The sequence below is a fragment of the Sus scrofa genome, chromosome 2 (genome assembly GCF_000003025.6).
Source record: "Sus scrofa isolate TJ Tabasco breed Duroc chromosome 2, Sscrofa11.1, whole genome shotgun sequence".
Classification (NCBI taxonomy): Eukaryota; Metazoa; Chordata; class Mammalia; order Artiodactyla; family Suidae; genus Sus; species Sus scrofa.
In genome coordinates this window covers 80,798,275-80,812,063 of record NC_010444.4, presented here as the reverse complement: position 1 = coordinate 80,812,063, position 13,789 = coordinate 80,798,275, and the positions used below count along the sequence as shown (strand labels likewise).

Here is a 13,789-nt window from a genome sequence, read left to right as displayed (position 1 = left end):
TGCCATGGGGCCTGGGCTGTTGGAAGAGGGGTTCCTATAGGGTAGTGATGTCTAGAGGTCAGCTCTGGGAGGAACTACTGTTGCTGCCCCTCTTCACACTTTAGCACCTTTATTTATTTCCTAAGGCATGGGGCTTCTTAAAGCAGGCACCTCTCTTTTTTTGTTTCCCTAGCACCCAGCAATACTGCCTGGCAATGCAGGAAATGGTTGCTGAATGAAGCAGTGAAGTACATTTCAGCATTCATCAAGTGCTGTACAGGCTCCTAACCCTTACCTTTACCTTGCAGGATCCTCAGAGCACCTTTTTGCATTAGAAGCCTCAGGAAACCAAGGCTTGGGGCTGTTAATCAACTGGCTCAAGTGTCAGCTCCCACAGTCAGGATGGTTGTGGGAAAGTAAAGAGTGGAGAGTAACCTGGATGAATTGGGGCAATTGGCAGGGGGTAATTGTCAGAAATGATTGGCTCAAATTAGGTGTGAAGACGAACCAGTCGGAGCTCCCCCACTGAACTGCCTAGAAGGGATTATCAGGAATCACTCCTTAGCAGAAGGGTGGGTCTCTAGGGTGGGACCCTGGGGGTTTGACCCAGCTCTTAGGCTGGTCCTAGCTCACAGAACACTGCCAACCTGACTTTGCACCTGGCTACTTCAGTCTTCAACAGAAGGCAGTCCTTCTGGGGTCACAGTGCTCTCCTTCTCACTCTGGTTCCAGGGGCAGCTTCCCTCTGAGAAAGCCTGCTTGCTCTCTTGGCAGGTTTTGCATCTCAGCAATTAGGCGTGGTAAGGACCTGTTTTCTTGTGTACCTCCGTGGCTGGTCTGTGGGCCTTGGAGAGCAGGAGGCAAGGGGCATCCTGAACTCCAAGCTTACTGGTGCCGGGTTTCAGGGTGAAGGTTGGGTAAGGCTGAAGGATGGAATTTATGGAGCCCTGTGCCAAAACCAGTACAGCGCAGGGCAGTGCCAAAAGTGGCCTTTCTCCCAGGTGGGCTCATGGTTAACAGATAGAAAGAGACTGCAGGTAAACACTCCACTGGGGCAATAATTATGCACATTTACTAAGCCCAGGGAGGAATGGTAGTCACGTGGCTCTCGAGGGCGGCGCCCTCAGCCTTGAGATGGAGTTAACTCTAATCACAGAAGGCTTTCTGGAGGAGGTGGAATTTTTATGGCAGTTGATTGTGGTTTTCTCTGAACAGCAAGGATGAGCTTAGCACTCTAGGGACCTGATAGGTCCCGAGGTGAGCTTTTTGTCAGGGAGCAAGCCCAGGGGGCGATAGGGTTGGATCGGTTTGGGGGAAGGGCCTGGGGGGGCCGGCGCGCGGGACCTAGCTGTTGGGGTTCCCTCACCTGCCACTGCAGGTCTTTGGTGATTGTACGCGCTGCAGCAGCGCTAGGACAGTGCTGCGGGGCTCCGGACGCTGGGTGCAGGCCTCGAGGTGCCAGGCGCCCGAGAGCAGAGCGCCCCAGGCCAGGGATTAGGCCACAAGGCTTGGCAGGGCCAACCCGGCGTCTGACCTCCCAGCGCTGTTCCGCCGGGGTCGCGATGCCCGGCCCGCAGGGGCGAGGCGCGCGCTCTCCCGGGAGCAGGGCTGTGAAGCAGACGGCCTGCGCCGGGCGGAGGTGCCACGAGAGGGCCATCTGCCTTGGTGCAGAGAACTGCAGCGTCTGCGGTGCGAGGCGCGGCCCCTCTGGGCCCCCAGCCTCCGTCCTCTGCCCCGTGCGCACGCACCTACCCACGCTGGCTCGCACCCCCGGACCGAGTCCCGGTCCCAGTGCCAGGCCTAGACCGGGACTAGGCACCGGAGGCGGTGCAGGGATTAGTGGACCCCTCCCCCAGCGCTCCCCTTGCCCCGCCCGAGGCAGCGAGGACCCCTGGGCCCCGGGGTGGTGAGGGAGCTTCGTGCTGGCGGTGCCCAGGCTGGGGACTTGGCCTCACTGGGAGGGGGCCGTACGGCGGCAGGCCGAGGTGCGGGAGAGCTGTCAGGCTGCTGCCCGGCTCGGGTGCGGGGGGGTGGGCTCAGCGCGGGGGTCGCCCGGCCTCATTCCCCCGCCGAGGCCACGGCCGGGCGGGCAGTGCCCGGGCGGGTAACCCGACCCGACCCGGCTCCCGGGAGCCGCTCACCCCGCACGGCCGGGCAGGGGGAGGGAGAGGAATGGGGAGGAGGGGGAAGGGAAGGAGTGGTGGGTGAGGGGCCGTGGGGACCGCAGGGCCGAGTCCCCGGCCTGTCTGCGCAGCTCTAGGGCGGCTGCCTTTGGAGCCCCAGACGAGCCAGCCCCCTGCCTCGCGGGCGTCGGGCCTGCGGCAGGAGGGAGCCCTGGGGCTGTACAGGCTTGGCTCGGGGAGGCAGACCCGAGCTACTGCCTCCATTTTGTTTCCTGCTCAGCTTGGTCTGTGGTGGTGGTGGTGTGGGCTTGGGGTGCGGCCGGGCAGGGGGTTCACCTGCGGCCGCGCCTGTTCGGGGTTTGAGGCCTCGAAGACCCCATCCCAACCCCCCAGGTGAGCCCTGCGGCAGGAGGGGGGGTTGCTTTGGCCTCGGGCCGAGCCGAGCGGGCTGAGGGCAGGTGCCCAGTGGATGGGGAACCCGGGCTGTAACCTAAGATGGAGGCCGGGACTGACGCGGGCCCGAGCGGGTCTGGCGGGGCGGTCAGACAGGCCCCAGCCCGGCCAGGTGCCGCCGGGGCTGGGCTCGAGACCGGTAGGGTGCTAGAGTTGTATGCAGCCCGGGGCCCGCGCAGCGCCCCGAGGTAGGTGAGGGCACTGGAGTGCCACCCACGACGCCCGCAGGCCCGGACACTCTGGGGAGGCGCGCGAGGCCTCTGGGGAACCCGCCTCAGGCCCCGCCCGGACAGCCGGGCCGGCCCGTAGGCCCGGGCCGCAAGCGGGCGCGCAGGGGAGGGGAGGGGGCGGCAGCGGCGGCTCCGCTGATTGGGCGACGCGCTCGCGAGCCCGACTTCACCCGCCCTGAACCCCGAAGAGTGAGGCGAGGGAGCGCGCGCCGTGGGGGAAGGGGTGCGCGCGCACTCGGGGCCCCAGCCGCACGCGGGCCGGCGCGAGGCGCTCGGTCGCACGCGCCGCCGCGGGGGCGCGCGCGGTGGGGGTGTGAGGAGGAGGAGGCGGCGGCGGAATAGGCCGGGGCAGGTCGCGCTAGCTGCTTTCTACCCTGAAGAGAGACGCGGGGGGGAGGGGGGTGCGGCGAGCGGCTCCGCGCTCTCCCCACCGCTCCGCTTGCGCCCCAGTGTAATGAGGGTCACCCCCTCCCCCCAGCCGGCCCGGGAGGGGGCGCGGGGCACGGTAACTAGTGCGCTGGGGTGGGTGGCGGGCAGGCGCGAGCAGGAGGGAGGAGGCGGCCGGGCGGGGAAGATGGTGGTGGCCGTGAGGTGAGGGGCGCGGGGGAGGGCCGGGTGCGGCTCAGGGTTGGTGGCCGGCGGCATTGCGGCCGCAGGCCCCCTCCCCCTCCATCACTACCAGCGGGGCTCAGGCCTAGCCGGCCGGGCCGCCGCGAACTTCCTCCCCGCGCGGCCTGTGCCCCACCGGCCTCCCGCGCGCACCTCGGCCTGCGCCTCCCCTCAGGTAGCCGGCTTGGGGGCACGGGGCCGGCTGCTCTCCTGCAGCAAACTTTGCTTGCTGCTGAATATTGATGAGTGCGATCGGCTCGGCCAGGAGGTGCTGCCGGCCCTGCGGGAAGGAGCGCGGCCCGGGCAGGCGGCGGCGGCGTCGGCAGCAGCCATGTTTGTCAAGCTGTAGCAGCTGCTGCTGCCCTGACTCGGCTTCACCCGCTGCCTCCGTTTCTCCCCCTGCCGCGTTCCGACCTCTGGGCCCTGCAGCCGTGCACCGAGCAGGCCTGCCGTTAGGAAGGCGAGCTTCGTTGTGCACCCGCTTCGGCCGACTTGCCTACGGCCTCAGCACGGCCGCTGCAAAGGCTCCGGCGCCGGCTGGGGCGCAGGGTGCAGCGCTATTGTGACCGCTGCGCCCGAGCGAGTCAGGAAGGATGGGGGGGTAATAACCTTTTTGTGTAGCCTCCGGGAGCCCCCACTCGATCCCTACAGCCCCCCTCCCTTCGGGAGATCCTGCCGTTGGACCCCCAACGGGGGAGGGGAGGACGATTCTACTTTGAGATTTGGAAATTTCTACTGCCAAAGGGATTTTAATTTTAGATCAGCCCAATTGTCCACCAATCTGCAGTGCAGGGAAAAGGGACGGGCTGTTTCCATGTGGCAAGATCTCCCCAGCTCCGGGAAGATGGAGTTTGCGGAGGCTCACCCGAAGCCATTTTTCCATCGTCAGCTGGGGAACTTTTTCCGCCCATGAAGTGCAGCAAGAATGGCATCGAGGCCACTAGGCCTTGAGAAGTGGCTGCCATTTTGAAGATAAGAGTCAATGGCTTGTAAACTCAGATTAATTGCCGTGTTTTTGGATTCCAGGTTGATGCTGGCCCAGGATGGATCAGACCTGTGAACTATCTAGAAGAAATTGTCTGCTGCCCTTTTCCAATCCAGTGAATTTAGATGCCCCTGAAGACAAGGACAGCCCTTTCGGTAATGGTCAATCCAATTTTTCTGAGCCACTTAATGGGTGTACTATGCAGTTGTCGACTGCCAGTGGAACATCCCAAAATGCTTATGGACAAGATTCTCCATCTTGTTACATTCCACTGCGGAGACTACAGGATTTGGCCTCCATGATCAATGTAGAGTATTTAAATGGGTCTGCTGATGGATCAGAATCCTTTCAAGACCCTGAAAAAAGTGATTCAAGAGCTCAGTCGCCAGTTGTTTGCACTTCCTTGAGTCCTGGTGGTCCAACAGCACTTGCTATGAAACAGGAACCCTCTTGTAATAACTCCCCTGAACTCCAGGTAAAAGTAACAAAGACTGTCAAGAATGGCTTTCTGCACTTTGAGAATTTTACTTGTGTGGACGATGCAGATATAGATTCTGAAATGGACCCAGAACAGCCAGTCACAGAGGATGAGAGTATAGAGGAGATCTTTGAGGAAACTCAGACCAATGCCACCTGCAATTATGAGCCTAAATCAGAGAATGGTGTAGACGTGGCCATGGGAAATGAACAAGACAGCACACCAGAGAGTAGACACGGTGCAGTCAAACCGCCATTCTTGGCATTAGCTCCTCAAACTGAAACACAGAAAAATAAGCAAAGAAATGAAGTGGACGGCAGCAATGAAAAAGCATCCCTTCTCCCAGCCCCCTTTTCACTAGGAGATGCAAAGGTTACCATAGAAGAGCAATTAAACTCAATAAATTTATCTTTTCAGGATGATCCAGACTCCAGTACCAGTACATTAGGAAACATGCTAGAATTACCTGGAACTTCATCATCATCTACTTCACAGGAATTGCCATTTGTAAGCAGTTTTTGGTACAACTTAAATATATACATAAATGTATATATACAGGCAACTTAAAGGGAAGTTATAAAAACCAATAATAATTGGTTTTTGGTTGCTAATAACTAATTGGTTTTTGGAAAGCTTACTGCTAATGATAAGCTCTTTGGGAAATTTTTACTTAGATTTTTGAATTTCTTGTGTGAGTTTGGTCCTTTTCTGATTTTCCCAGTTAACTCCATTGAGGACTGGCTAAGAGTTAAACCTTTAAGGGCGTTTGATTGAGTTCAGATTTAAATTTTCAAGATAGATGGAGGTATACATTTGTTTAGCTTTTTTTTTTTTTTTTTTTAAAGGGGGGGGCTTGGCTTTGGCTTACTGGTGTCATGAGTACAGGTGAACCAGTTATTTTGGAGTCCTGTTTCTGCATAAGGCATGGCATGTATTTTTTAGTTGTTGGGGTGATCCTTGCTACAGGTTGCAGTGCCTTTGGGGTACACATTCAAAGTAGCTGAGAAGGCCTTCTTGGACATCAGTAATTTTTCTGAACTACCTGTTGTACAGATAACTGCCACCATCAGGAAGTCTTGGACCTTTTGTAGTTTTTAGTTTTGTATATATATGTATAGTATGTGTTATAGAAGTGGAAAAAAAAATGTAATTTGAGTTACTCAATAATACTATTGTTAGATTGCGGTAAATGATTAAGTTTTTTTTCAATTTGATCTTAAGCAGAATTTGAGTCTCCCTAGTTAGCCAAATGACAGAGGTAACTTTTCTTAGCTTCACTTTCATCACCTTTAAAATCTGAACCAACTCGATTGTCAAAAGATTCCTTTCAGCTTTAAATGTTTGATTCTGGTTTTGTTTCTGCCCAGAAATATTGTCATGGTCACCTGTATTGTCATCACAGAGGACCCCTTTACCCCTTAACAGTGCCTCTGAAATACTATGATTTAATCAGAAACAATTTATGGCGTGTGGTGATCTTTTTGATTGCATTAAACCTTCATTTTATCATACGGCCCTGCTGTTCTTTAGAGTGAGAATGTGGGTGTGTCACTTTTGTTTCTGTTGATTCATATCTTAAATGTACTCCTTGATTTCTTAGCTTGGCAGTTGCAGATTTTAAAATTTTGTTTTGGTAGTTATCTTGAGTGTATTGTCCTAGATATTTTTTTAGGGTAAATGGGTTTTGTCGGCAGTCTATTGGCAACTCAGACAAATCCTTCTTGGATTCACATTGAAATTTATTTTACATGTATATAGTTTTGTCTTTGTATCTACATAAAAACTTAGATCTGACAGTGGAGATAGATGTTTCTCTAGAAGCATGCAGATATAAATTAATTTATCTGGTTCCTATCAAAGATGTCAGTGGAGTATTGGTTCTATTAAGAACAGTTGAAAATACTGGAGTCTTTTGAAGGTATGTTGTGCATCTGAAGTGGGAGTTACCTTGTATACATGTAGAAGAAGTTGTTTCAGGTAGGAAAACTAAATTGTTCAAAGATTATGGGCTTGTAGAAGCAAGTATCCTTCCTTAATTTATTCTTTTAAGACTTTAATTCAAGGTTGTGAATAAAATCTATAGCTTTGATTTTTGCCTTTGATATTTTTTAGCTGAGGATTTAAAGTGAAGTCAATTGCAAGACGCAAATTTAGTTGACTAAGCTTGGGAAAGATTTAATTAAAAATAATACAGGGAGTTCCCATTGTGGCTCAGTGGTAATGAACCTGGCTAGTAACCATGAGGATGGGGTTGATCCCTGGCCTCGCTCAGTGGGTTAAGGATCTGGCATTGCCACATGTTGTGGTATAGGTCGCAGATGTGGCTTGGATCTGGTGTTGCTATGGCTGTGGTGTAGGCCAGCAGCTATAGCTGCTAGCCTGGGAACTTCCACATGCCATGGGTGCTGCCCTAGACAGCGGAAAAGAAAAAAAAAAAAAAAAAGCTGTGTAGCCACACACTATTGATGTATTCAGACTTTTCATGGTTGATTAGTTGATGCAGAAGGTATAGAGCACTTAAACTCTGTATTTGCTCCTATGCTCAGGGCTAGAAATTTTAGAAAACCTTTAACAAATGCTGTTTGTATTTTTTTCTGTTAGTAATATCGTGATAGAAAAAGATTTTTTTGGTGAGAGTAAAAGTAGTTATATTAGGGTTTTAAGCCCTCTGGAGTTAGAGAAATACACATAATTCAGCATCACATCGCTAGTTGTTTTGTACATCTAGCTACCAGCAGACTTTGTCCTCTGTCATAAATGAGCAGGCTCTTCAGTTTTCCCTATACGCTTCAGTTATTTTTTTCTGCATACAGTAATGTGAAATGGTTGTCATCATAGGTCATAATCCTGACCTGGTGCTTTTATATTTATTTAGGTTGATACTGTCTAATTTCGGGCAATGTACATATACGGTGATTTGTACATTGTAGGTGCTTGAAAAAAATCTTGAAGGAAGATTGGTCCCCAGAGCTCCAAGTTAAAACAAGCAATAACTTACAGTTTATTAAGTGTTTTGGTCTGTATTGTCTCATTGGGTCTTCATAGCTCTGTAGTAAAAACAGATGCCATAAAAGACATAGATCAACCTTTAAGGCATTTGAGATTATTGGAGACAAGACTGAAACCCATGAAGCCATAGAATTATGAGTACTCTTGGTTTTCTTTAGTGACTTTTGAAGGTCTCCAACACTCTTGCCTGGGTCTGAAGTGACTCCTATTTTTTTCACTAGGCTGATTTGTAGCAGTTGTTTTTTACTCTTCTTCACTTATTTTATGGAGATAAATATGAAGATAGATAATTTATGTTATGGCAGTATTCCTGAATTTGGGGATCCAAATGTAGCCAGCCTCCATCATGGTCGATGTACATGTTATACATCTTTTATCTAAAGAGGACAACTAAAAATGAATACACTTAAAATGAGAACTAAAATTTCATAAGGAGAGAAAGGTTTACTTAGGATTTTGTATTGAAGAGTAAAATTAAGAATTATGAAATGTTTTAAATCTTTATTAAAATTTTGATTATGATGGCAGCTATTTGTTATAATGTAAGAATCAAATAGATTTTTAAAAAATTTGTAAGTTCCTGTGTGGCTCAGCAGGTTGAGGATCCAGTGTTGTCATTGCAGCGGCACATGTTTGATTCCTGGCTCGGGAACTTCCACATGCTGTGAGCATGATCAAAAAAAAAATTTTGGCCAGCAGAATCGATAGGGAGATGCCATACTTTATTTTGCTTCATTTTCTTGTCATGGTCATAAGGAGGATAAATTTTTGTAAAACTATTTAAAGACTTACTTAGTCTTATTAGAGTTCTCTTTTAATTTTAAAAGATTAAAGTATAGTTGATTTGCAGTGTTGTGTTAAGGGTTCTCTTTTAAAAAATATCCACCAGAAAATTTCAGACAAATTCCAAAGAAGAGAAAATAATTGAATTTCCGTGTACTCCTTACCTAGCTTCAAGAATTAAGATATTTTGCCAACTTTTTTTTTTTTTTTTTTGCTTTTTAGGGCCACACCCACAGCATAGGTAAGTTCTTAGGCTAGGAGTCAGTCGGAGCTACAGATGCCGGCCTACCCCAGGCACAGCAGTGCCAGATTTGAGCTGTATCTGTGACCTACACCACAGCTCATGGCAATGCTGGATCCCCGACACACTGAACGAGGCCAGGGATCGAACCCACATCCTCATGGATACTAGTCAGATTCATTTCTACTGCGCCGCAACAGGAACTCCCAATCTTGTTTTGTTTTTAATACTTTAATTTAGCATTCTATTAAGGTTGAGGTATTAGACACCATATGTGTTCATAATATTGGCAGACTTATTTTAACTTCCCTTCACTGTGTCACTCACTAACATTTCTTAATCCTTTGATGTTCATCACATCACTCTTTGGAGCTTCTGTTCTGCTGTCCTTGTCAGTTGTCACGTCTAATGGTTGACCTAGATGAGAGTTTTCCCTAACATGTAATTGGGGTGGTTTGTCTTTATTATTTGCATAGACTTTAAGAAAAACGGCCTCTTTTTGCCAGATTTGTTTGTACTTTTACCTTGTGATTGATTTGCACTATAATACTAGTTAGTGCTTCCTTGGGTGGAGACAGACATGTTGTCCATGAGATGGATGTTTCAGTAGAGATTTTTGGCCATTTAAAAACATATCTTGAAGTTCCCCTCCTGGCTTAGTGGTTAATGAATCTGACTAGGAACCATGAGGTTTCGGGTTTGATCCCTGGCCTTGCTCAGTGGGTAAGGATTCGGCATTGCTGGCGTTGCCGTGAGCTGTGCTGTAGGTCGCAGACTCGGCTCGGATCTGGCATTGCTGTGTCTCTGGCGTAGGCCAGCGGCTACAGCTCCAATTAGACCCCTAGCCTGGGAACCTCCATATGCCACAGGAGCGGCCCAAGAAATGGCAAAAAGACAAAAAAAAAAAAGATATCTTACAGGTTCCTGTTGTGGCTCTGTGGGTTAAGAACCCTACTAGTATCCATAAGGATGCGGTTCGATCCCTGGCCTCTCTGTGGATTAAAGATTTGACATTACTGTAAGCTGTGGTATTAATTGCAGACATGGCTCAGATCTGGCATGGCTGTGGCTGTGGCATAGGACAACAGCTGCAGCTCCAATTTGACCCCTACCTTGGGAACTTCCGTATGCTGAGAGTGTGGCCCTAAAAAAAGACCAAAAAAAAAAGTGGGACTTGAATTGACGTCGACTGGGTTGAGTTTGGTTAGCTTTAGAAGGGTACTTTGGATAAAGAGAATTAAATGAACACAGTATTTTCTTGTTTTGTTTTTTGTCTTTTGTCTTTTTAGGGCCGCACCTGCGGCATATGGAGGTTCCCAGGTTAGGGGTCTCATCAGAGCTGTAGCCACCAGCCTACGCCAGAGCCACAGCAACACGGGATCCAAGCCGCATCTGCAACCTACACCATAGCTCACAGCAATGCTGGATCCTTAACCCACTGAGCAAGGCCAGAGATTGAACCTGCAGCCTCATGGTTCCTAGTAGGATTTGTTTCCGCCGCACCATGACAGGAACTCCTGAACATAGTATTTTCAGAAGGTTGGATAGGATGGCTGTCCTCAAGTAATAAAGCCTAAAAATCTAGACTGTGACACTGGTATTTATGTGACAGAAACTGGGAGCCAGTAAGGATTTTTAGTTGAGAAATGATAATGATGAAATCTGTTTGGAAAACTGGCTGGGAGAGAGTAGAGGCAATGTTAGGATGTAGGAATCTGTTGTAGTAGTAACTAAAAATTAGAATTAGCAAAGTCAGCAGTAGAAAGGGGATAAATCCAAAAGATTGTTTCACAGGAGGGAAATTGGCAGCCCTTTTAGGGTTGCCTGGATAGGAGGCAAAATTAGAGGTTGGATTTTGGGAATGAAGGAGAGAGTTAAATAAGTGCACATGATGTCCAAGGCTTGTTGTGTTGTGCCTGAGACAAATGATTCCTCAGGGGAATCTCTCCTTTTCCCTCCTCATCCTAGCAACTCTCTACTCCCTCCTATCTTCACATTTCTCAGTTGCTGCACTTTATCTGACTCTGTCCATCTTACTGGAGGCCCTGGTTCTATTCATTACTCTTTCCACTTTCCCTCCAGGATCTTTATTTTCAACCTTCATTGAATCACTTGTTCTCCTAAAACCAGGGTGACATCTGCCTATCTTTCTCTATCCTGCAACCCCTTCAGTTTCTTTACTTTTTACTGGTGAATTTCTTTCAAGAGTTACCTACTTTCTCTCTCTCTTTTTTTGGCTGAGCCCGTGGCATGCGAAATTTCCTGGCCAGGGATTGAACCTGAGCCAGAGCTACCGCAGTGACAATGCTGGATCTTTAAGTCGCTGAGCCACACTGAGACTCCTTGTTTATATCCTTAAAGCTCTGTGGATTGATTGGCTTCTCTAATCTTTTCAAAAGTCACAAATGACATCTCTATACTTATCCTACCAGATGTGTAGTGTTTTAACCACCACTCCCTTATTTTTTTCTTAAAATTTTTTTTTAATTAAGTTTTTATTATTTATTTATTTATTTATTTTTGTCTTTTTGCCATTTCTTGGGCCGCTCCCTCGGCATATGGAGGTTCCCAGGCTAGGGGTCCAATTGGAGCTGTAGCCACCGGCCCACGCCAGAGCCACAGCAACTCGGGATCCGAGCCGCATCCGCCACCTACACCACAGCTCATGGCAACGCCGGATCGTCAACCCACTGAGCAAGGGCAGGGATTGAACCCGCAACCTCTCGGTTCCCAGTCGGATTTGTGAACCACTGTGCCACGACGGGAACTCCTTAAATTTTTTTTTGACTGCACCCACGGCATACGGAAGTTTCCGAGCCAGGGATCAAACCTGTATCACAGCAGTGACCCTGGCTGCTGGATCCTTAACCCACCAAGCCACATCAGAACTCTTGACCATCACTCCTTTAAACAGTCCTTTTTTGACTGCTTGTTCTCTTCTTCTTCATTCCCCGGAGTCTCTGCTTTCATTGATCCACTTTATTGCTTCTCTTCTGTGTGAAAACTTTCTTAACATGACTTCTGAGCTTCAGACTAAGAAACTCAAATTGCCAACTAAGTTCCTCTTCCACTTGTATCATACTTACCTTTAACCCCTATCTTTTATTGTCAAACATGCTCTTCCTTCCATCTTAATGGTATCATCCTCCAGTTTTGCTCATGGCTGGAAACCTTTGAGTTATTTTTTTCAAAATGCATTTGAGTGCCTCCTGTGGAAAGACATAGTCTGCTTTTTTGGGGGGCTGGGGGGCGCACTCGCAAAGTATGGAGGTTCCCAGGCTCGGGGTCAAATCGGAGCTGTAGCTTCTGGCCTATGCCACAGCCACAGCAATGCCAGATCAGAGCTCTGTCTGCGGCCTACAGCACAGTTCACGGCAACGCTAGGTCCTTAAGCCACTGAGCAAGGCCAGGGATCCAACCTCTGTCTTCTTGGATGCTAGTTAGATTTGTTAACCGCTGAGCCATGATGGGTACTCCATCCATTTTTGAGGAACTTTACTTTGTGGGTTAGACAAGTGTAAACAATGGCAATACCAAATACCACATGGTCTGGTAGGTAGAGTTGAATTTTTTTTGGTCTTTCGTCTTTTGTCCTTTTAGGGCCTCACTCTTGGCATATGTAGGTTCCCAGGCTAGAGGTTGAATTGGAGCTGTAGCTGCCGGCCTATGCTAGAGCCACAGCAACGCCGGATCTGAGCCGTGTCTGCAACCCATACCACAAGCTCATTGCAACGCCGGATCCTTAACCCACTGAGCAAGGCCAGGGAACAAACCTGCAACCTCATGGTTCCTAGTCTGATTCGTTAACCTCTGTGTCACAACAGGAACTCCTAGAGTTGAATTTTTATGCTATTTCTAAATTGTACAAATTGCTTGTTTTTTTCTTTTTTCTTTTTTTCTTTTTCTGTCTTTTGTCTTTTTAGGGTCGCACTCTGCTGGCATATGGAGGTTCCCAGGCTGAATTGGACCTGTAGCTGCTGGCCTACACCATAGCCACCTGAACATGGGATCCAAGCCTTGTCTGCTGCCTACACCACAGCTCATGGCAATGCTGGATCCTTAACCCACTGAGTGGGGCCAGGGATCAAACCAGTGTTCTCATGGACACTAGTTGAGTTCATTAACCACTGAGCCACAATGGGAACTCCCTTTTTAATTTCTTCATTTCCATTTTACTATGATGTTTTTATCACTGGTGTTCATAAAGTCTTTCTCTCCAGTCTCTCTGGAGAGACAGACAATATTTCCTCTGGCTTCCAAAAAGACAAATACTAGGTTTCTGGTTAAAGCTTTACTTTCAGTGTCTCTTTCTCACCCCATTTGACTAACAAATAAAGCCTTTTTGATAAGACCTCATCCTGACCTTCCCAAATCTCTTGTTAAACCCAAGACATCCTCGTGGGGTTCGGCCAAACTGAACTGTTAGTGGAGCCTTGCCTTACCCTCCCCTGGCTCATGCCTTTCTCTTTCTGGTCTGATTCATCTTTTTGCATCTTAACAGTGTGTAGCCTGGTGTCTTCCTTATATTACACTTACATATTTATGGAGTGAAAGAAAGAAAAACAGCGTTAATACAGAGATAGAAGTTGGGGAGGGGAGTAAATTTTAGGTAGGGAGGATGTGAGCTCAGTGTACCAAGTTTTAAAACTTAAAGAGATTTTATCTCCTCATACATTGAGTTTCTAAGAGCTTTGAATTTGTGATCCCTTTATCTCAGACATTCATTTTTCTCTCATTTTCCTTTAATCTCTTAATTAAGGATATTAAATCATAATACTTTTAAGTTGGATAGATCTCTTTGAGAGTGTATTTTGCTACCTATTTAGTAGAAGTACCTTTAATCTCTGAGACCCAGTTCTTCATCTCTAAATGGAGTGAATACTGTGCAGCCTCGCACGA

The 13,789-nt window shown here is 48.5% G+C and overlaps 1 protein-coding gene across 14 annotated transcripts in view; it reads left to right on the top strand.

Moving 5' to 3' along the window:
• NSD1 (nuclear receptor binding SET domain protein 1) overlaps positions 1,130-13,789 on the top strand; it is a 161,053-nt gene continuing 148,393 nt past the window's right edge. Inside the window, exons 1-3 of one of the 14 annotated variants that reach the window (XM_021084408.1) lie at positions 1,133-1,236; positions 4,421-4,534; positions 5,275-5,364. In XM_021084408.1, the coding sequence (XP_020940067.1) occupies positions 4,505-4,534; positions 5,275-5,364 (120 nt within the window). In that variant the 5' untranslated portion in view covers positions 1,133-1,236; positions 4,421-4,504. The other 13 variants (XM_021084405.1, XM_021084407.1, XM_021084406.1 and 10 more) reach the window with 13 other exon arrangements.